General features: G+C 43.8%; 2 protein-coding genes and 1 long non-coding RNA gene across 3 annotated transcripts; 1 reads left to right on the top strand and 2 right to left on the bottom strand.

The window, feature by feature from the left end:
• Positions 1 to 1,247: 1,247 nt before the first annotated feature.
• On the top strand, positions 1,248 to 6,243 carry LOC118367732 (Krueppel-like factor 10). The gene is made up of 4 exons (XM_035751361.1): positions 1,248 to 1,519; positions 3,707 to 3,955; positions 4,120 to 4,954; positions 5,262 to 6,243. The coding sequence occupies exons 1-4, from the start codon at positions 1,478 to 1,480 to the stop codon at positions 5,564 to 5,566; spliced, it is 1,431 nt and encodes a 476-aa protein (XP_035607254.1). The 5' UTR covers positions 1,248 to 1,477; the 3' UTR covers positions 5,567 to 6,243.
• A 4,797-nt stretch (positions 6,244 to 11,040) lies between these two features.
• On the bottom strand, positions 11,041 to 16,112 carry LOC118367738 (antizyme inhibitor 1-like). Its single transcript, XM_052494538.1, has 10 exons — positions 15,818 to 16,112; positions 15,224 to 15,397; positions 14,687 to 14,859; positions 14,433 to 14,561; positions 13,699 to 13,780; positions 13,488 to 13,562; positions 13,073 to 13,235; positions 12,801 to 12,916; positions 12,348 to 12,562; positions 11,041 to 12,053 (listed from the first exon to the last, which is right to left on the bottom strand). Exons 1-10 carry the CDS (start codon positions 15,917 to 15,919, stop codon positions 11,939 to 11,941), a joined length of 1,344 nt encoding a protein of 447 aa, XP_052350498.1. The 5' UTR covers positions 15,920 to 16,112; the 3' UTR covers positions 11,041 to 11,938.
• Positions 16,113 to 16,727: 615 nt separating this feature from the next.
• LOC118367753 (uncharacterized) lies at positions 16,728 to 19,628 on the bottom strand. The gene is made up of 3 exons (XR_004822167.2): positions 19,424 to 19,628; positions 18,580 to 18,702; positions 16,728 to 17,275 (listed from the first exon to the last, which is right to left on the bottom strand). It is a non-coding gene; the product is annotated as an uncharacterized LOC118367753 (long non-coding RNA).
• Between the last annotated feature and the right edge of the window lie 3,508 nt (positions 19,629 to 23,136).

The following is a 23,136-nucleotide window of genomic DNA, read 5'->3' as shown; positions in this document are numbered from 1 at the left end:
CTTCTGAGAAAAAGGGATGGATTCAGGGACTGTGCCCAGGCCCTCTTGCCACACCTCCCTTCCAGCAATAATCTCAGATGAACAGCAGCAGCTCAGATAGTGGTCCTTCTGTAGCTCAGTTGGTAGAGCATGGCGCTTGTAACGCCAGGGTAGTGGGTTCGATCCCCGGGACCACCCATACGTAGAATGTATGCACACATGACTGTAAGTCGCTTTGGATAAAAGCGTCTGCTAAATGGCATATATTAGATAGCCTATAAGGTTCTGATCACAAGATACTGTACTTGCACAGTTGCCAGTCCCAACACTCCAGATACAACCCCATCTATTTACATTACAACTTGAATCTAGGACACACTATTTGAGCAAGAGACCGCTGATCGTCTAGAGACTGTGCATTGACACTACATGATACTGTGATACAGTGAACTAGTAATGGAGTTAATTATTTTAAGGAACACTGTACTTGATGGAAAGAGTTGAGTCATAACACAACTGGACTGAATTAAATATTTTATTATTTGATTTATAGACAGTTATTTTAATGGAGGTGTGATGTTAAATATTATCATTCAATGTCAGACAGTAACACCACCCAGAGGCCTGGAGCTGCCGTGCTGCCTGGCTGTTGGGTGCATATCAAATAGCTCCCTATTTTCTATATAGTGCACTACCCTATGGGTCAAAAGTAGTACATTGTTAAGTGAACAGGGGGCCATTTGGGAGGTAGTCTGTGTGTATGTTTCACTATTGTCTCTGTCTGCAGCCTCCCATTGTTCCCAGTCTCTGCCCCATAGGAGGAACGTCTTGACAGCTGACACTTACCACTAACCTTTACTTACACCCAGCTCCCCAGACCTAGGCTACCAGCCGCAACCATACCAAATGTAATATATGATACAAATGTGGTATCCCGGATTTACGTTTACTACATTGTATAGTCTATGAGACCAGTCTGCTATATAATATTGGATTTTATATTTTTAAGTCAAGTCTTATAGACTTTTTTTTTTAAATGTTAATTTTTTATTTGGACTAACAATATCAGGTGTGTAAAATAATGTAATATAATATAACAATTAAAGTATCATCAGATGTAGTTCAGTAGACAGTGAAATAACTGATATCTTTCGTCATGTTAGGGGTTTTATGTGACTCACTCAACTCGGAAAAAGAGGATTCGCAGCGGTATTTTCGCACGCTGATGCTGTTGTGTACCACGCTGTTTCCACGGACCACATCAGCCCCTGATCACGCGTTGATTCTTGTTTTATTGATTCCTGTCTGACACACCTTTGTGTCTGATTGGCTGAAAGTAGAGACCTGCCCCTCTGTATCCACTGCATTTGAAATGATCGCTGAATGGAACTAGAAAAAGGAAAAGAGAAACATCTATTGTAACATTTACCACAAATCTGACTGTCACACACCACTTCATTAACACAGTGACGTTACATTCGAAACATTGTCTCCGAATATGAGAAAATGTATGTCGTCCTTTGTCGAGCGACACAACAATGTAAGTAGCTACAATACTCATTCTCACTTAAGTATTTAGGAAACCACTAACGTTAGTGAAGCTGGATGATTACATTTTGTTTAAAAAAAAGTGCATATCTCTTTGGAATACGTTTTGAAGTAAACAACTTCTTGAGATATTTTCAGTAATAATAAGTGGATGTTGAGATTTAGTTTAACTTGTAGGACGGTAGATTTGAGTCCCATCTTTCTGCGTAGCCTGTGGGAGGGGGCGTGGGACTGTTTGTATAAGCAGCACGCCCGGTGCATCTACTGGGTAACTAACTGTGTTAAAGGCCAAAGTGCTGGGATACACTAGCCGATCACTCACAGTTTACAAAATTCTGAACTGTGATATGGGGCACAAATTCTGAACTCCTCACAAAGAGCCGAAGTGGCTGGCGGGTCTGCGTACCCACATCCATACCCACACATGCAGTCAACTGATTTGTGCAGTCAATCCATTTGTGAAGCTAAATGACTGAACGCTCTTACTATTGTAAATGTATTAAACCAGTAGCCAGGGCTGGCCCTAGCCTTTTCGGGGCCATAAGTTAGCAAAACATTTTACTTGTTTACTTTACAGCAGAGATACATAAAAAAAAAGTTAATCTACGGCAATTCTATACATTTTGCCATTGCACATAGTGGCTCCTGAGTGGCACAGCGGTCAAGGCACTGCATCTCAGTGCTAGAGGCATCACTACAGACCCTGGTTTGATCCTGGGCTGTATCACAACCGGCCATGATCGGGAGGCCGATAGGGTGGTGCACAATTGGCCCAGCGTCACCATCATTGTCAAATAAGAATTTGTTCTTAACTGACTTGCCTAGTTAAATAAAAACATCCCGCCGACTCCGGGATGCTGGCTTTCTAGGCAGAGTTCCTCTGTCCAGTGTCTGTGTTTTGCCCATCTTAATCTTTTCTTTTTTATTGGCCAGTCTGAGATATGGCTTTTTCTTTGCAACTCTGCCTGGGCCAGCATCCCGGAGTCGCCTCTTCACTGTTGACTTTGAGACTGGTGTTTTGCGGGTACTATTTGATGAAGCTGCCAGTTGAGGACTTGTGAGGCGTCTGTTTCTCAAACTAGACTAATGTACTTGTCCTCTTGCTCAGTTGTGCACCTGGGCCTCCCACTCATCTTTCTATTCTGGTTAGAGTCAGTTTGCGCTGTTCTGTGAAGGGAGTAGGACACAGCATTGTATGAGATCTTCAGTTTCTTGACAATTTCTTGCATGGAATTACCTTCATTTCTCAGAACAAGAATAGACTGACAACTTTCAGTAGAAAGTCCTTTGTTTCTGGCCATTTTGAGCCTGTAATTGAGCCCACAAATGCTGATGCTCCAGATACTCCTCAACTAGTCTAAAGAAGGACAGTTTTATTGCTTCTTTAATCAGATAACAGTTTACAGCTGTGTTAACATAATTGCAAAATGGTTTTCTAATGATAAATTAGCCTTTTAAAATGATAACGGATTAGCTAACACAACGTGTCATTAGAACACAGGAGTGATTGGTTGCTGATAACGGGCCTCTACGCCTATGGAGATATTCCATTAAGAATCAGCCGTTTCCAGCTGCAATAGTCATTTACAACATTAACAATGTCTACACTGTATTTCTGATCAATTTTATGTTATTTTGCTTCTCTTTTAAAAAACAAGAACATTTCTAAGTGACCCCAAACTTTATACAGTAGTGTATATATTCCCACAGAAGTAGCGCACTGGGCCTTAATAGTCCATTATCAGGGATGCTGACCCATGTTGCCTCCAATGCTTCCCATAATTGTGTCAAGTTGGTTGGATATCTATTTGGTTGGATATCTATTTGGTGGTGGACCATTCTTGATACACACAGTAAACTGTTGAGTGTGAATAACCCAGCAGTGTTGTATTTCTAGAAACAAACCGGTGTGCCTGGCACTGAAATATTTTGTCTTGCCCACTTACCCTCTGAATGGCACATATGAACAAGCCATGTCTCAATTGTCTGAAGGCTTAAAAATCCTTCTTTAACCCGTCTCCTCCCCTTCATCTACACTGATTTGAAGTGGATTTAACAAGTGACATCAATAAGGAATCATAGCTTTCACCTAGATTCACCAGGTCAGTCAATATCATGGAAAGAGCAGGTGTTCTTAATGTTTTGTACACTCAGTGTATATTTCTTTATCTCTTAACAGAGTGGCACAATGGAAGTTGATGAGCTGTACCATCCTGGGAGTCAGAACCATGAAGAGTCCCAGTGTCACCCTATGGCCGTGGGAGACATGGAGGCCGTGGAGGCTCTTATGTTCATGAACACCCACTGGAAAGCCAGGACTTCCAGGAGCTTCAAGCATAGACAGTTCCGACCTCTGACCCCTTCCTCTGACTTCTCAGAGGATGACTCTCGTCTCTCACTTGACCCGGCTGAGGTTCATGAGTCTCTGGTAAATTTCCTGTGTTACTTGTGTGTGTTCTCTCAAGTTCTGTCACATACATTCACTGTGATAATCCTCCATACTAAGTGAAATTTAATAAATATAACCTCACACAATGTAGAGATTATATTGTTTCGTAACCACAACCTTGTTTTTTTACCCTCCCGTCTCAGTGTATGACCCCGCCATACAGCCCGCCAAACTTTGAGGCCATTCACAGTCATCCTGCTCCAGAGACAGTACAGACCTCCTGGTGCCAGAGCCATAACCCACAGCCAGCACAGCAGGGCTTGACACAGCCACAGATGGTCAGCCAGCCCCAATCACAGGCCACTAGTGTGATCCGTCACACTGCAGATGCACAGCACTGCAGCTGGAGCATCTGTCCAGCCGCCCCCCTGGAGCACAGACTAACCCAACCCCTGCCTCCCCAGCCAAGCCCAGACAGCATCAACCCCCTGGCAGATAGGCTATCTGGCAGGGACTCCAAAGGGAACATGACACCCCTTGACTCCTCTGCTGAACTGGCTGCCACCCAGGCTCTGGTTACTGTGACTCTGCCAGCCTCTGTTGGTAAATTCCACCAACCTACATCGGTGTCCCCTGTCAACAGTGGGGTTTCTCCTGTTCCGGTTTACTGCCAGATACTACCTACTGTGCCCATTGCAGCGAACAGTCATATTCCAATGGTAGAGACCAGTCACCAACAACCGTCAGCAGCAGTTGGTCCTCCTTCAGTTTTCTTCATGGGTGACCAGGTGACAAAGGGCCCTATCATCTTCTTGGTTCCCCGGCAAGTTGTTGGGATCCAGCCGTCAGTGCTGACATCTGGTGGCACCAAGCTGCCAGCCATCGCCCCAGCGCCAGGCTTCACCTCAGTGGTCCAGCGGAGCAGCCTGCAGCCTGCTGAGGTGTCCAGAGTCCGCAGCCATATCTGCCCCCACGAGGACTGTGGCAAGACCTACTTTAAGAGCTCCCACCTCAAGGCTCACATGAGGACTCACACAGGTAAGACGGCTTGTGGGGAGTCTGGTTTAAATGTTACAAATTCAGGTAGTGGCCTTTTTGTTTACAAGTAACACAAGCATTACATATTGTAGGAATAACAACCAAGTTTATCTCAGATTTTTTAAAAGTAGTTATTTTATTTGGCTTCCTCTTGCTACCTACCTTATTGGTGCTGTAATTGCACTAAAGCCACAGCGTTCAAAGACCTTACATAATAACAAGATCAGGTAATCACCCTCTTAGCCTGTATGGCTGACTGTGTGCGTCTCTTGCTGTAACACTAGTCTTTCCTCTGTGTTCTGTTCAGGTGAGAAACCTTTCAAATGCAGGTGGGAAGGCTGTGAGAGACGCTTCGCTCGATCCGATGAGCTATCACGCCACCGTAGAACCCACACGGGAGAGAAGCGCTTCGCCTGCCCCATGTGCCACAGCCGCTTCATGCGTAGCGACCACCTGGCCAAGCACGCCCGTCGACACCTGGCCACCAAGAAGGTGCCCTGTTGGCAGATGGGAGTCTGTCACAGCGGTGATGCTACACATGCAGTGTTTTCGGCACCGTTCCTTCGTCCTCTGCCCAGAATAAACTCTTGCCTTAAAGACACTGTAGAATAAGCTGTTTCTTCATTAGATGGGAAGGAACTCATTCACTGTGCTACTGCTCACTGAAGACTTCAATGCAATTAATTACATGTTGAATTCTTAAAAAACTAAAGTTCTTAGTTGTTACTTGTTTAAAGTTTCTTGACTTTTAATTTCATATTTCATTTAGGTCCACTTGAGATATTATGTTGTTATTGGCAGTTTAATGTGTGATGAATGATAGCAGGGTTTTACTCCTTTACATTAAGTTTGATCAGCTCTTGTTGAAGATTATACAAATATTATTGTTTACAACTGTGCTTTGGACTACTGACAAGACGAGATCACCCTATTGTCATTTGGTTATAGTGGTGCCAACTGTCTGCTCTTTTGGGGGCAACCTCCAAAGTGTGGAGCAAGGTACAGAAATGTAGAAGTTAACTGAACAGCCAGAGCCTTAAATAGACTCTTCCAGAGCCTACCAAATAAGTCAATTACCGTTAAGGATTGCAAAACTATGCTTGACTGTTAGATCTTGTGCATTGAATTGTTTTTCTACCTACTGAATGTGCTCAATACACTGTATATTTAATATTCATGAGAATTATGTTTGGCCAAAGATAGAATGTTAAGAGAAAATGTATATTTAACTTGACTAAATTACATATTTCTTATTTTGTTACAGGTGAAATAAAGTGTGTAAAACTTTACTAGTTTGTTGTATTTGTGTTGAATTCAAATAAAATTGTATTTGTCACATGCGCCAATTACAACAGTGTATATCGTGTATCTATGTTTACCTTACCATGAAATGCTCACTTATAAGCCCTTAACCAACAATGCAGTTCAAGAAGTAGTTAAGAAAATATTTACTAAATAAACTAAAGTAAAAAATAAAGCGTAACAAAAGGGGAGGGGGGGGCATTTATGAATCTTTCAGCAGCCTTATGGCTTGGGGGGTAGGAGCTGTTAAGGAGCCTTTTGGACCTAGACTTGGCGCTCCGGGTACATCTTGCCGTGCGGTAGCAGAGAGAACAGTCTATGACTTGGGTGATTGGAGTCTTTGACAATTTTTTGTCTCTTCCTCTGACACCGCCTAGTATATAGGACCTGGATAGCAGCTTGGCCCCAGTGATGTACTGGGCTGTACACAATGTAGCGCCTTACAGTCAGATGCAGAACAGTTGCCATACCAGGTGATGATGCAACCGGTCAGGATGCTCTTGATGGTGCAGCTGTAGAACTTTTTGAGGATCTGGGGACCCATGCCAAATCTTTTCAGTCACCTGAGGGGGAAAATGAGTTGTTGTGCCCTCATCATGACTTTATTGGTGTGAAAGAAGAGCCTCCACTCTCCTGGGAAGGCTTTCCAATAGATCCCTAAAACTCAACTCTCGACCCCGCAGCCACTTCCACTGGTTTCTTTTCATTGTTCCCCTCTAATCAGGAACTTATTTAGATCTGAGACACCAGGTGTGTGCAATTAATTATTAGGTAAAACAGAAAACCAGCAGGCTGTGGACCTCACAGAGTAGGAGTTGAATACCAATGCACTAGATGTTGGAACTTTGCTGCGGGGGCTGATTTCATTCAGCCACGAGCATTAGTGAGGTCGGGCATTGATGTTGGGCGATTAGGCCTAGCTCACAGTCAGAGTTCCAATTCATCCCAAAAGTGTTCGATGAGGTTGAAGTCAGGGCTCTGTGCAGGCCAGTCAAGTACTTCCACAATGATCTCGACAAACCATTTCTCTATGGACCTCACTTTGTGCATTGTCATTCTGAAACAGGAAAGGGCCTTCTCCAAACTGTTGCCACAATGTTGGAAGCACAGAATCGTAAAAAAATGTCATTGTATGCTGTAGCGCTAAGATTTAGCCGAACCATGAAAAACAGCCCCAGACCATTATTCCTCCTCCACAAAACTTTACAGTCGACACTATGCATTGGGGCAGGTAGTGTTCTCTGCACCTGCCAAACCTAGATTTGTCCGTTATACTGCCAGATGGTGTAGAGTGATTGATCACTACAGAGAACGTGTTTCTACTGCTTGAGTTCAATGGCAGCGAGCTTTCCACCACTCCAGCTGACGCGTGGCATTGCGCATGATGATCGTAGACTTGGGTGAGTCTGCTCGGCCATGGAAACCCATTTCATGAAGCTCCCGACAAACAGTTCTTGTGCTGATGTTTTTTGGATCTCGATAGGGAGTGTTGCAACCGAGGACAGATTATTATTTTACTCGCTACTCGCTTCAGCACCCAGATTTCCTGTTCTGTGAGCTTGTGTGGCATACCACTTCGCTACTGAACCGTTGTTGCTCCTAGACGTTTTCACTTCACAATAACAGCACTTACAGTTGACCAGGGCAGCTTTAGCAGGGCAGAAATTTCACAAACTGACTTGTTGGAAAGATGGCATCCTATGACTGTGCCACATTGAAAGGCACTGAGCTCTTCAGTAAGGCCATTCTACTGCCAATGTTTGTCTATGGAGATTGCATAACTGTGTGCTCGATTTTATACACCTGTCAGAAGGGTGTGGCTGAAATAGCCAAATCCACTAATTTCAAGGGGTGTCCACATACTTTTGTACATATAGTGTATCTATGTTTAGCTTTCTTAACGAACCAGAAAATCAAATGTTATTTTGGGTTGTTTATTAAAGTTAGCTGCCCAAAGCACATTGATCCTGCTTTGTAGTATACTTCTCTTTCTGGGCACCTATCTGTGTCACTTCAAGTCGGTGTTGAACAGTAGGTTAGACGTCACCGGAGTCTCCTTTCATTGAGAGGCATTCACTTTCTGTGTAGAGTAAACATAAAACCAGTTACTCAACATTGTTATCCTCAGTCGAAAATAGACAACACACCCTGTTCTAGTGGAATATACACGGTGGCCAATTTATTAGGTACATCAACACATTTTTCGATTATGGTTTGCTCCTACAGAGACTGATTCATGTGGCCTGCTATATAAAGCATGCAGACAGGCATCCAGTTACTGTTCAATTGAACGTTAGAATGGGCAAAACGAGTGACCTAAGCGACCTAACGTGTTATGATCGTCGGTGCCAGTATCTCAGAAACAGCTGGCCTCCTAGGCTTTTCACGCACGACAGTGTATAGGGTTAACCGAGAATGGTGCGACAAACAAAAAACATCCCGTCAGTGGCAGTCCTATGGGCGAAAACTTGCATGTTGATAAGAGGTCGAAGGAGAATGGCAAGAATCGTGCAAGCTAAAAGGCAAACAGCCAAATAGCGGCATACAACAGTGTAAGGTAGAGGTGATATGATCCTTAACTAGCCTCTCAAAGCACTTCGTGGAACAATGGTGGACATCTTGAAGCAAGTGGGGATAGCAGATAGGGATAGGGAGAGATTGAATATGTCTAAACACCAGTCAGCTGGTCTGCACATGCTCTGAGGACGTGGCCAGGGATGCCGTCTTGGCCAGCAGCCTTGCGAGGGTTAACGCGCTTAAATGTCTTACTCACATCGGCCACGGAGAAGGAGGGACCACAGTCCTTGGTAGCGGACCGTGTCGGTGACACTGTGTTATCCTCAAAGTGGGCTAAGAAGGTGTTTAGCTTGTCCGGAAGCAAGGTCAAGAGACCTAACGTGTGCCAGGAAAACATTCCCCACTCCATTCCGCCACCAGCCTGTACCATTAACACCTGGCAGGATAGAGCCATACTTGTGCTGCTTCCTCGAAATCCTGATTCTGCCATAAGCATGACGCAACAGGATCCGGGATTTGTCAGACCAGTCAAAGTTTTTCAACCACTCCTCAATCGTCCAGTGTTGGTGATCGTATGCCCAGTGGAGCCGCTTCTTCTTGTTTTTAGCTGATAGGATTGGAACCCGGTGTGGTCGTCTACTGCAATAGCCCATTCTTGACAAGGATCGACGAGTTGTGCATTCCGAGATGCCGTCCTGCACACCACCAAGACCCACTTCAATTTGCTTACCGCCCCAATAGTTCCACAGACTATGCAATCGCCATCGCACTGCCCTATCCCATCTGGACAAGAGGAATACCTATGTAAGAATGCTGTTCATTGACTACAGCTCAGCATTCAACACCATAGTACCCTCCAAGCTCATCATTAAGTTTGGGCCCTGGGTCTGAACCCCGCCCCGTGCAACTGGGTCCTGGACTTCAAAACAACACCTCCACTTTGCTGATCCTCAACACTGGGGCCCCACAAGGGTGTGTGCTCAGCCCCCTCCTGTACTCCCTGTTCACCAATGACTGCGTGGCCACGTATGCCTCCAACTCAATCGAGTTTGCAGACGACACAACATTAGTAGGCCTGATTACCAACAATGACAAGACAGCCTACAGGGAGGTGAGGGCCCTGGGAGAGTGGTGCCAGGAAAATAACCTCTCACTCAACATCAACAAAACCAAGGAGCTGATCGTGGACTTCAGGAAACAGCAGAGGGAGCACGCCCCTATCCACATCGATGGGACCGCAGTGGAGAAGGTGGAAAGCTCCAAGTTCCTTGGTGTACTCATCACTTTTTTGACGACCTGAAATGGTCCACCCACACAAACAATGTGGTGAAGAAGGCGCAACAGCGCCCCTTCAACCTCAGGAGGTTGAAGAAATTTGGCTTGGCAACTAAAACCCTCACAAACTTTTACAGATGCACAATTGAGAGCATCAAGTCAGGCTGTATCACCGCCTGGTACGGCAACTACTACGCCCGCAACGGTCTGCCCAACACCTCACCGGAGGCAAACTACCTGCCCTCCAGGACACCTAGAGCACCTGATGTCACAGGAAGGCCAGAAAGATCATCAATGACAACAACCACCCGAGCCACTGCCTGTTCACCCCGCCATCATCATGAAGGCGAAGTCAGTACAGGTGCATATAAGCTGGGACCAAGAGCCTGAAAAACAGCTATCTCAAGAGCACCAGACAGACAGTTAAATAGCCATCACTAACCAGCTTCCACTCGGTTATGCAACCCTGCATCTTAGAGGCTGCTGCCCTATATACATAGACTTGGAATCACTGGCCACTTCAATAATGGAACACTAGTCACTTGTATGTTTACATACTGCTTTACTCATCTCATATTTATATACAGTATTCTGTTCTACTGTATTTTAGTCAATGCCACTCCGACATAGCTCAATCTAATATTTATATATTTCTTCATGCCATTCTTTTACTTTTAGATGTGTGTATTGTTAGATACTACCACACTGTTGGAGCTAGGAACACAAGCATTTCACTACACCCGCAATAACATCTAAATATGCATATGTGACCAAAAGCATTTTATTTTGATATCAATTGATCAATGTTTCCATGCCCCAAAGAATTCAGGATGTTCTAGAGGCAAAGGTGGTCCGACCCAGTATTAGGTGTACCTAATAAACTGTCCCCTGAGTATGTTTGGGTATAGTGGCTCATGTTACCAGTATAACAGTGCGGTTAATAAGCGGTGGGTGAAAATGTATGTTTTACTAGCAAGAACAACATATACACATTATGATTCAGAGCTTTTATATTAATTTAGGCAAAACTGGAGACCAATTCACAGACAATTCTTTCCACAGAGACTTGTAGAGGGATTTTAAAAAACAAATGAAACATCAATGTTGCATTATGATAATAGTCTCAAGACGGTCTATATTTAGAGTGTGAGCACAAGCTCCCTATCAACGAGATGTTTGGTGAATGATATTCTGTAGTCATATTGCTTGAGTCAAATAGAGTTCCCCTTTATCTGAGGAACTGTACTGTTATATGCATCCCAAATGACACTATTCCCTAGATAGGGATCTAGTCAAAAGTAGTGCACTATGGGCCCTGTTCAAAAGTAGTGCAGTAAATAGAGTGGCATTTGGGATGCATAATTGGCTACTGTATGCCCCCTTTTAAATACTGACTGATCATAAATGCCAGGGGATCAGATATTCATAGCACAAAAAACAAACAAAACCATAAATAAACATAAATATGATTTAGCAAAGCATCCAAAAATGGCTTTAAAACATCAGGTTTTGTTAAAACAAGCAACTGCTCCACTTTGAGTAGGTAAACAATTGAACTTACAAGACTGGCAAAAGGAGACATATAGGCAATATAATACATGTTTCATGTATAACTTTTAAATACAATTTACTGTATGTAAACTGTAACCACAGGTAGGAGTTCCATCCCTACAGACTCATCCATTTTATTGCATGTGGAAAAGGAAGGAACATCTGTGCTATTCCTTAAGAGAGCCAACAACGTACTGTACCCCCCAAAAAAGCTCAATTCCTTATGAAATGAATAATAAAAAGCTTTTAGCCAGCAAACACCATTCAGTCTTTTCCTCCCATTGGAATGTTGACCAGGTGAGGTCAGCACAGCAGAGACATGGGATTGGTTCAGCTAGCCTAAGCTGGGACCGACAGGGCTTCATCCGATTGGCTGGAGTGGAGGAAGTAGGGAACCAGAGAGAAGTTCTTCATGCTGATGTCCTGGGTGATACCAGCATCCTGCATCTCAAGCCTGTCAACAACAAAAAACAAAACTTGTTGAAAATAACTAATATTCACTTCAATGACTACTAAAACAATATAGAACAAACTAAGTCAATGGCAGCACAACTGTTAAAATAAAACTCAGTAGGTCCCAAATAAATAAACTGATGTAATTTAACACTTTTCCAGATGGTGAAAGCACTTTACATACATTAAATGAGGGAAACTCACCTCAAACAATAAATCAAATCAAATCCTCAACAGCTCCCCATTTCAAACAGTGACAGTGCCAGCCTGACCCTGACATTCGTCTGTCTCTTACCAGTCTCCAGTAGAGATGGTGTAGTAGACGGGGGGTCTGGGTGAATCTGTGAAAGTAGATGGAGGGCCCAGGCTATAGGCCCCAGCGTTGTTGAAGATCAGCCAGTCTCCCACACTGAGCTCTGGCAGCAGACACTGATCCACCACCTGGTCCAGCTCATCACCCGACGGACCCCACAGACTGCTGGCAAACACCGGTTCCTCAGACACACCGCTCTGGGACATCCAGGGACACAGAGAGAGTCATTTAGAGAGACTTATGGGCCATGCTTATGAGTAAATAGGGAATAGGGTTTCCATTTGGGATGTAGCCTAATATTCACTCCAGGGTGCTTGAGACAGTAAATTGAATCGAACTGAACTTTTCTTAGTGATGCAAAATCATGAAAATGCAGAATATTTGCCATTTTGTTTATTTAGATTTAGTTTACTAAGCCCTGAAGGCAAAACTCACCTTGGGCAGAGCCGGGGCTGGAATCACATTGTCTGCTAGCTTGCTAGTGAACGAGCCGTACACCCCATCGTTCATGTAGTACAGGAACTCTGGCTCATCGTTGGGAGATGGTTCATCTGTAAAGAGGGTATGGCAGTCAAGAATCATGAGACAAAAATAGTAGAAAAGGTATGTGCTGGTCTACTGGAGCATCTAGGTCTGCTGAACCACGTTTACTATAGCACTGATTTTGACCAGCCTATGCTAGGTATTGAGAAGGTACTGCCCCTGACCGTGATTGCCATAAAGATCCCGGGCGCCTACTTCCTTAGCGATGATGTTGACAGCCAGGGTGAAGGAGGAGGACACGTAGTAACAGCCAGGCTCTGCCATGATGGAGACGCCAGACGATGCAGGGAAGTACAGGTCCAACAACGGCCTGACTGCACTGTTAATCTGTTACCAGAGGAAAAAAACAGTCAGCACCTTCAGACTAACAGGCATTCTATAGAGTGTGTTTGTTCAAATTCAAAGATAAGCTGGGTGAAGGCTTTCCTTTGAAAAATACATTACTAGTACAGGCCTGACGTCAGGAAGAAGGTGAAGTTGTTTGTGACCATTGACTGACTGAGTCACATATTAATTCAGTTGAAGTAATCCATCTAAAATCAGTATTATGTAACGAGCTAACTATTATACAATAATGACCTGTTTCAGCTGAGTCTCTGAGCCGTTGAATCCACCTCCAATATCCAGGATTGTCATACTGAAGCCAATATCCTCCTGAAAACAACATTAAAAGAAAAATACATGTAAAACTTCAAAACAAAATATAATAGGAGGGTGGTTCATATTTCAGGCTCTCCTTCACATATTATGCACATTCAATGTCCCATAACATAAGCACTAGCTAACTCACCCCCATGTCAAAGACACAGCGAGCGTCAGACACTGCATGGCTGTAGGCCTGAGGGTCGTCACAGGAGCTGGGAATGTGGAACCTGCATCATGGGGATAATGATGACGTCATGGGAATACCATATCATCAGGGATTGACTGAGAAACAGAAACTGAGCAGCCGGGCAAGTCCAGCCTGCTCTGAGGTCACCAAAGTAATTGCAAAATGGAATAATGAAGTGAAACAACAAAACTTCCAAAAGATTCCAGTCGGCCTAATCTCCATTGTTTAAGTGAAAGACGGTCAATTTATGGCAGCCGGGCAGCTTCATTAGGCAGGCGATAAAATTAAAAAAATAATAATAATTTCAGTAGCCTGCTTAACTGGAAGCATAACGTGTGGTCAGAGCGCAGCGCACTAGCTACTATGTCCTATTGATCTCGGCTGCGAGCTGCATGTTGAAATCTTGAAAATAGAACCAGAACGTAGTTCAGCTCAAGCAGCATTTTCGGGAAAGTGACTATATTATTCAGGCAAACAAAAAATACTGCTGAATTGTCCAATGGTCAATCCCCAATGATACAGTAAACTATTTTCTCGTCAGGGTGAAAATAGTATTGGACACAGGCACACCATTCTACTGCACACATACAGTTTAATTTATTAGCACATAATTAAAAGACAAAAGAAAAAAACCTAGAATATAATAATGAACTCTGACTAGAGAGGAAGGGTGGTGTTGCAGAAGGACTTACCTGACCCCCACCACCTGCAGGCCCAGTTCCTTGGCGCTCTCCAGCAGGTGCCTGCAGTACTTCAGCTTGGAGCCAAACGCCATGCCCATCTCCTCACCGGAAGCCTCTGTGGACACCTCCAGCAGCAGTCTGAGCAGAGACGAGGGAGATTACCATTTTTAGGGATTTCATATCTATAGCCATTGTAGTTTTATTGTAGAGTATGAAATATAGACTTAAAATAACGGTTTAATAACAGTTACATGGACACCTACTTGGCACGGGGATGGCAGCGAGCGATCTTACGTAGCTCGGCCTCGTTATCACACACCAGGAAGTCGATGCCGTTCTTAGCTGCGTACTTGATCTGGGAGATCTGCTTACACACACCGCTGTAGATAATGTCTTCAGAGGGAACGCCATAGCCCTGCACAAGCTCCAACTCATACTGAAAAAACACAAAAACATCAGTGTTGATAAGCTCTAAGTAGAGAAGGAGTCATGATCTGTGGCGAGACATTTCTCCACTAGATGGCACTCCTTCCTATTTTCTGTGAGTAGAGGCCAGTTGAATTATGAAGCAGTTATAAAGCAGTAATTGGCCCAACAAATCCTAAACAGCACTGTGAGAAGCTGCAACTGATGTAAGCCATGAATCTGTAAAATGCATTTAACTGAAAAACACATCCTGAAGCTGTGGAAAAGGACCCGTAAATTAATCTACACTAAAAATGCAATTTGATCTGGACAGGTTGTCTGTTATGCTATTGCAGTGTTATGACAGTAGTAGCGGGAGAGAGCGCTTCAGGCACCTTGTTGGTGCAGATGAAGCCAGTGCCGAGAGCAGCTAGGATCTCAATGACAGCCAGGCTGCTGTTGGCTTGGACAACATAGAAGGGACGCATCTGGGGCATGTGGGTTCGCCAGCGAACATGTTGCCTCATAAGGACCCCCAAGTCTGCCACGAAGAACGCATTCTTCTCAGCCTGAGGGAGGAAAAACATGACACGACAGGTTTACTGGCTGTCTAGCATGCTATTATGTCATTCACCTGTATCTGTCAAGTACACAATGACTGATTATTCTTACTGTCTATCAACCAACACCATACAATTATATAAGAGATCCACAACCTCATTTTTCCACTGGTGTGAACTGAAAGCATATAGAGCGGGCGCAATGACTGTCACTTCAACCAAGTGAGAGGAGACTGGCACACAGTTTTACAAAGCAGCATTGTATTTGTCACATCCTCAATCAATTTATTTATGTGCTGATTGCTAGAATTTATCAATCTATTTCTGGATTAGGCAATCAACTAATCTAATTTCCATGGGCACAACTTCGATACGCTATAAAGTAGCAAGTATATTAATGTACAGAGAATGTCTCTGTACAGTACTTACCAGTGTTTGTTCATAAATGTGATTCTCAACCATGTCGCTGAGGGCCGTGGCTCCCTCCAGCAGGGCGATGGAGTAGTTTGGTTCATCAGCTAGTCCCTTCATCTCAACTGTTGTCTGCTAATCTGCCAGTCATAAAGAATTATGCCTGGGTGAAGTGGTCGCTCTCTGAGCCCCTGGGTGAAGTGGTCGCTCTCTGAGCCCCTGGGTGAAGTGGTCGCTCTCTGAGCCCCTGGGTGAAGTGGTCGCTCTCTGAGCCCCTGGGTGAAGTGGTCGCCCCCTGAGCCCCTGGGTGAAGTGGTCGCCCCTGAGCCCCTGGGTGAAGTGGTCGCTCTCCCCCTGGGCCCCTGGCCCCTGGGTGAAGTGGTCGCTCTCTGAGCCCCTGGGTGAAGTGGTCGCTCTCTGAGCCCCTGGGTGAAGTGGTCGCTCTCTGAGCCCCTGGGTGAAGTGGTCGCTCTCTGAGCCCCTGGGTGAAGTGGTCTCTCTCTGAGCCCCTGGGTGAAGTGGTCGCTCTCTGAGCCCCTGGGTGAGCCCTCTGAGCCCCTGGGTGAAGTGGTCGCTCTCTGAGCCCCTGGGTGAAGTGGTCGCTCTCTGAGCCCCTGGGTGAAGTGGTCGCTCTCTGAGCCCCTGGGTGAAGTGGTCGCTCTCTGAGCCCCTGGGTGAAGTGGTCGCTCTCTGAGCCCCTGGGTGAAGTGGTCGCTCTCTGAGCCCCTGGGTGAAGTGGTCGCTCTCTGAGCCCCTGGGTGAAGTGGTCGCTCTCTGAGCCCCTGGGTGAAGTGGTCTCTCTCTGAGCCCCTGGGTGAAGTGGTCTCTGAGCCCCTGGGTGAAGTGGTCTCTCTGAGCCCCTGGGTGAAGTGGTCTCTCTCTGAGCCCCTGGGTGAAGTGGTCTCTCTGAGCCCCTGAGCCCCCCCTGGGTGAAGTGGTCTCTCTCTGAGCCCCTGGGTGAAGTGGTCTCTCTCTGAGCCCCTGGGTGAAGTGGTCTCTCTCTGAGCCCCTGGGTGAAGTGGTCTCTCTCTGAGCCCCTGGGTGAAGTGGTCTCTCTCTGAGCCCCTGGGTGAAGTGGTCTCTCTCTGAGCCCCTGGGTGAAGTGGTCTCTCTCTGAGCCCCTGGGTGAAGTGGTCTCTCTCTGAGCCCCTGGGTGAAGTGGTCGCTCTCTGAGCCCCTGGGTGAAGTGGTCGCTCTCTGAGCCCCTGGGTGAAGTGGTCGCTCTCTGAGCCCCTGGGTGAAGTGGTCGCTCTCTGAGCCCCTGGGTGAAGTGGTCGCTCTCTGAGCCCCTGGGTGAAGTGGTCGCTCTCTGAGCCCCTGGGTGAAGTGGTCGCTCTCTGAGCCCCTGGGTGAAGTGGTCTCTCTCTGAGCCCCTGGGTGAAGTGGTCTCTCTCTGAGCCCCTGGGTGAAGTGGTCTCTCTCTGAGCCCCTGGGTGAAGTGGTCCCTCTCTGAGCCCTTAGATAGTATGCAGCAAACTGGAAAACACAGGAAGAGAGGCAGCGTGAAATATAGCCCTAACTATTGAAGTGGATGGGGAAATTAGATCCATCTAATTATTACAAAAATGGGGGGGAAAGCAATAGGTCATTATTTGACAGAAAAAGTCCAAAGCAGTTGGTCTACTTTTCTATAAATGTTACACTTAGTTTGACCAGGTAAGCATTTAGGATGTTTTCCAGCTGTGAACCAAGATATTTGTGAGGTCAGCCAATCAGAGGTCTTGGTGGAAATCACGTTATGGGGCTGTGTATGGGAAGCCCTGGGTGTCTGGACAGCCACTGTGAAAACAAGATCTCTGGGTCATGGAGTTTGTTTACCTTACCATCAATTACTCCCGACAATTAGGATTAATCCCACTGGCAGTGACCCATAAAGGTTTCTTTTGATGGCATTATCTGGGTACAATACCAGCGGCATGGGATGTCAGATTACTGCATTCAATAATGTTACATAATACGTCAGTCAGTAAAGCATTGTGGTCCTGGGTCTGTGGGCCTGGGTGTGTGCAGTGACACAATGTCTGGTTGGTTGGCCTCAGACTGCAATGTCTGACGGCTGGACTGGACCAGAACACTGTCTGTAATCAGAGGGATGCAGTGTCGCACAGCCAGGTTGGACTATTGTGATCATAAGGGTGCTGTGTGTCTCCCTGTCTCTGTTCTGTGGCTGGGAGCCTCGTACTGGCAATTCGAAAACACAGAGACAGCTTCATGATAGCAAGCTGGAACAGCTCTAAGAAACAGGCCAGCTGTGGCATGACTAAAACAACATCTCAGCAGTCTGTGAATACACTGAAAACAACCCACTACAATTAAGACAAAAGATCAAAGGTCACAAATCATGGTCTCTTTTTGGTTGATGGAAAAAAACATTTGTGCAACTTTGAAAAATGTTTAACTCTACAGACCACCAACTTCACTGGGGCAAAGATCTGGGAGGAAATAAAAGCATATCACAAATCTAACAGTATACTTACAACATGACATACACAAAGAAATCATCATATTTAGGTTAAAGGTGAAGACAGGAAACATTGTGTTACAACTATGACTCATAGCTGAGTGGCCCCTCCTCTCTGTTACTGGATCTAACCAGTCACCAGTAAAAACAGGGACAGAGAGCATCAGATAAAAGTAGCCCAAGACTATGCTATTGTTATTACAACAGTCACCACAAGGACATGGACAACCTGTCCATAGTATTTTATATTTATTGTGATTTAAGAGGCTAAACTGAACCGAGAACATTACTCCTCCTATGCGACCTGATGTCTACTCACATGGACGAGTTAGGAGATGGAGCTCCCCCACTATCAGCTAGGATCCCAAGGTGGCTCGGCGTTGAAGTCGAACGGCTCTCGGCGGAGAGCCGCCCCTAAGCCGTCTGGGTAGTAATTGTACACCTGCACAGAAGACAAGATACAGTTGAGTCAAGAGGAAAGAGAGGCAAAGCTGGCTCTGAGGATTAGATGAGATCAAATTAAATATTGAATGGGAAAGCAAGACATAGCTTAATTGATCGTTAGGGACTGATGGTTTTCACAGCTATAACAGGTGTGAAATGATCTTTAGGTTGTTATGGTTGTCATCTCAAATCATTATTTCTCAATTTTGAATGAATGCAAGTGCCACGTTGTACCTTATGTTGTCGAATATGTTAAATGCTGTTAACTAAGTTCTAACCTCAACTAAATAGCTATTGATTGTACCACTGTTGTGTTTCCAAAATAACAACACTGAAATTTCAAAACAAACCGTCCATAGCTAGCTAGCCAGCTAACTTACATTACATGCCAACTCAGCAGGCGAATATTAGCTAACGTGTGATAAATGGCTGTAAATAAGACTCCCGAGTGCTAGAAACACTGATAACGTTTAACAAATCGTAACTAACGTTATTTGTCTTAGCACAGTTGGCTAGCTAGCTATGATAATATATAATAAACTAAAATAGCTAGCTAAATAACTTTGATGAATGACGACAATAATGACAGTCAGTCGTTAGCTAGTTCGTTCATTGCCTAACTAGCTAACGTAGCTAGCTGCGGCTAACTCTAGCTACTTTCCCTCCTTAAACAGTTAACGTTAACCACTTACCGAGCTAGCTAGCTAGTAGGTACTTACGTGAGAATAAAACCCAATATTTGGGGTGGATCGTTTTTTCCTTTTAGGTGGAATTTTCAAAGAGTGGCGGGGGCACTATAGGAAAGAAAAAATGCCATCAAAGCGGAGGTGCAGATCGATATTTGAAGCTAAATCGAACCCTTTCGTGGCTACGCAGCGAGCAAAACTGCCGAAGTCTACAGAGAGGAAGAAACACAGATAGAACAATGAGACAGATATTTCACCGGATGTATAAATTTGAAGCATTCGCTTGGCGTTTCCACTCACTACCAAATTTGGTAGTGAGAGGAAGCCCAGTGGCGAGCAGTGGGAGAAGATGGAAGGAAATTGATTTTGACCGAAATTTTCTAGCCGATTAACATTTGATCCCAATACATTTTTATTTTCACTAAACTAAAATCTGTTTTGAACAGAGTGGACTAAGTCTTGTAGACTTAAACATCGCGTTGTTTATAAGGAGAGCAAATGCGAGTTGAGTTATTCCATTCACGCATTTCACACAGTAGGCGTTCCGTAACGGAAATATGCAGATGAAGGATAGAACAGGCAAATAGGATCTCGCTGGCTCGTGTTTGGCTCTGCCCACCTCCTTGCTTGTTCTGCTCACTATGACAAATTTGTTCCTGTTGAAAACGATAGGCCGTGGTCTATCTTGGTTTGCTTATAAATATCTTTGGAAAGAAAGGGGATGACGTCAGATAGGCGGGGTTTTCGAGCTGTCAAAGCAAATGCGACTGATAGGTTGTCTGGCTTGTATTTTAATTCTAAGCATTACTGTCTTTTCCTCATGTGTGATATTGTTGTGATCATATTATTTACAATTATACATATGTTATTGATATGCTGAGAATTATGTTTAATCAAACTCATATTATTTAATTAAAACAATTCCAAAAAACTTTTAAATATACGATCTCTACCCATCGATTATTGAAAATAACTCATAAATGCCTCATGTATCCTATCATAACCCAAAATATAGGCTTGTCGACCACATTTTTTGTAAACAATGTAACTGAAAACAAACACTGTATAGCCTCAAACGTCATGTTTTATATGGTCAGACCATTTCATCCATAGTTCTGTCTATGAATTTAATTTATTCAGTCCATTCCTCAGCTATTTACCAAAACAGTGGCGGGGTCGGTGGATTGTTATTGTTCGAAATGCAGATCGCCTCTTTAACATTATATTATATTATATTCAACTATTGCCAGAAAATACTACTACGGTTCTGAGAATGTAACGTCTCAATCAGATAGTATTGTTACCTTGGTTACGTCTTCATGCTTTTTCCCATGGCACCGCGATAACTGTAAAATGTTGTCCACAAATTGTCACTGGTACTCCTCTCTTATATTCTGGAAACACATGCTTCAAGTTCAACAGCGTGAAATTAGGTTGCATGTGTTTTTGTTTTTTTAAACAACCTCAGCCTCTTGATTTCCACGACGTTCACGTTGCCTTGTCTGCGGAGAGTTTGTGAAGTTTTGCTTCCCTCTGAAGACGCAAAGGGGTATATTTCCCACAGATGAATTTACACGCCACCCTTCTTGCCTATTGGTGGAGAAGGAGGTCTATTCCAAATTGGAAAAACTCAATGAATTTAATTTCAGACAGGGGGACTGGGTACCTGCATATTGATTTATTTTGACAGGTTTATTTTTATTCCCCGTAGACTATTGTATCAATGATAACTTGTGATGTTTTTATTTTTTATTTTTTTGGATTACTAGAGTAATTAGTTAGTGTAGTCCTCAGGGGTCTGTCTGAACAGCCAGCCAGACTATCCTAAAACTTGTGTGTCGTGCAGCCACAAACCTATGCTGCACTCTGCTACAGAGATTGAATGCGTTTACATTGTGGTATGGGCTATGATCACCTTTAGACGTTAGTCATGGCTCCTAAGGCTTAGACACACCACCAGCATACCACACATACCAGGTTTCACAAGTGGTGTTTATCAGTTGATAGGCTAAATGCATGTGAGAATGAAAATAGCACTTCATGAAATTATATACTTTGGGAACTGTTTTTTAATATTATATTTAGAAAATATAAAAACAGGCTACTGTTATTGTACCCTTTCTTATTTTCATACAACTGTCTTACAGGAATCCATATCAGCTGTCTTGTTTTGTGGACAATGTCCATTTTCATCGACACAGTAGATGTTTCTTTGGAGACATGGGGGGGGCTGTTTATGCATTACAATTCAAACATTAAATTGCAATTCAAACTGTAATAATGTACATCTTTTTTTTGTATAGCTAAGAACAATTATGATACTAATTAGCCTACAAAGGACCAAATATGATTTAAATTCCTTATTATATAATGATGGAGTAAGCTTAGGATATGCACTTAGCTCCTATGAATAGTCACCGGTACATAGCTTATGTGCAAAGTCCAAACCCCACACATGTGGCCTGTTTATCTTAGATAGACGGTGGTTAGAGGAGTGTGAATTCATAATGTCAGGTGAGCTATGGGTATTGGTAAGGGAAAAATACACAATGGTTCTGTTTGTTTTGCTCAAACACAAGTTTCTTGGCCAATTGTCAAGCCTTGAAAGTGAAAGTTTATCCTATGGTCCACAACACAAAAGAATCTGTTCCGAGCTTTGTGTCTGTTCTCCAAGAATGTAGATGAGGGTATGCATTGAGTCTAATCATAATCACACATAGCATCTAAAGTGGCTTCCAGAAAAACGTAATGTTTAATTCCATTGTTGTGATCATAATAGCCCGGGACACTGAGCACACTTGCTGTCGTAGTGTTTACCGCCCACAGTGAGTGAAAACACTCCAGTGGCGTGCATTGTGCAACTGGAATTCTCATCTGCAAACAGGGCCAGATTACATCAAAATATCACCCCAATGAAGCCTACATTATACACACAGAGTTATTTAGTATGACCAACAGCCAGATGATATGAACACAATTACTGTTGCATGAGCAAACACCACATATTTTACACACGATGAAAGCTCCATGTTCTTTTATCAGAGGACTCTATGGATTGTGATAATAAATCACAGTGGAACTTAAAATAATCAATAACCAATGTATGTTATTGTTATTGTTCCTATAAAAGGGAAACCTATTTGTGTAATTAGTATCCATCCTATTTGCCTTTACAAATCACTACACCTTCAACAAAAATATAATAGTTACATTTGAGGACAAATTACAGTATTCCTCACAGTTCTTAGATAGTGTTATGTTACACTGCAACAAAGCACAATGTCACAAGACTAGTGAACGTGGTGGAAAACTCAATTCTTCATTGAATAACTGGCATCACAGTGGTTGTCGAAGCACATGTCCTTTGGTAGGTTAAGTGAATCCCTCCACTCTTTGTTGTGTAGAAGAGGTATGGGGAGGTTGAAATGGCTAAATCTAAATTAATACAGTCAATCATCAGTCTCTGCATTATACAATGGGTCTTGATCTAGTACTTGTTTCTAATGCTGTGAATTACACCATGGTGTTTCAGCCTTACGCATTTGCCAAAGAATGGTGATAAGTAAAACTACCTCTACACAGACCTTTTCTCTAAGCTGAATTTTGAGCAGGGTCAAATACAAACTGTGTAAATACAGTCAGAGAATTTGACCACAGTAAATAAAAGTTACTACATTCCGCTAATTTACTATAAAATACCAATATTCTATTCTATTTCATTCTATATATAAAACATGTTTTACAGG

This window comes from Oncorhynchus keta, chromosome 34 (assembly GCF_023373465.1).
Source record: "Oncorhynchus keta strain PuntledgeMale-10-30-2019 chromosome 34, Oket_V2, whole genome shotgun sequence".
NCBI classification, from domain to species: domain Eukaryota; kingdom Metazoa; phylum Chordata; class Actinopteri; order Salmoniformes; family Salmonidae; genus Oncorhynchus; species Oncorhynchus keta.
The sequence above is the reverse complement of the archived record's forward strand: the minus strand, read 5'-3'. Positions and strand labels throughout refer to the sequence as shown.

Bases quoted from the DNA above. Each gene is read 5' to 3' on its own strand.
- LOC118367738 (XM_052494538.1), bottom strand. From the start codon at position 15,919: ATGAAGGGACTAGCTGATGAACCAAACTACTCCATCGCCCTGCTGGAG. The intron at 14,860-15,223 runs GTGCCTGAAGCG...GTGTTTTTTCAG, and splicing joins GCTTCATCTGCACCAACAAG to TATGAGTTGGAGCTTGTGCA. The intron at 13,563-13,698 runs GTGAGTTAGCTA...TGTTGTTTTCAG, and splicing joins GCTGTGTCTTTGACATGGGG to GAGGATATTGGCTTCAGTAT.
- LOC118367732 (XM_035751361.1), top strand. From the start codon at position 1,478: ATGAGAAAATGTATGTCGTCCTTTGTCGAGCGACACAACAAT. The intron at 1,520-3,706 runs GTAAGTAGCTAC...ATCTCTTAACAG, and splicing joins TTGTCGAGCGACACAACAAT to AGTGGCACAATGGAAGTTGA. The intron at 3,956-4,119 runs GTAAATTTCCTG...CTCCCGTCTCAG, and splicing joins CTGAGGTTCATGAGTCTCTG to TGTATGACCCCGCCATACAG.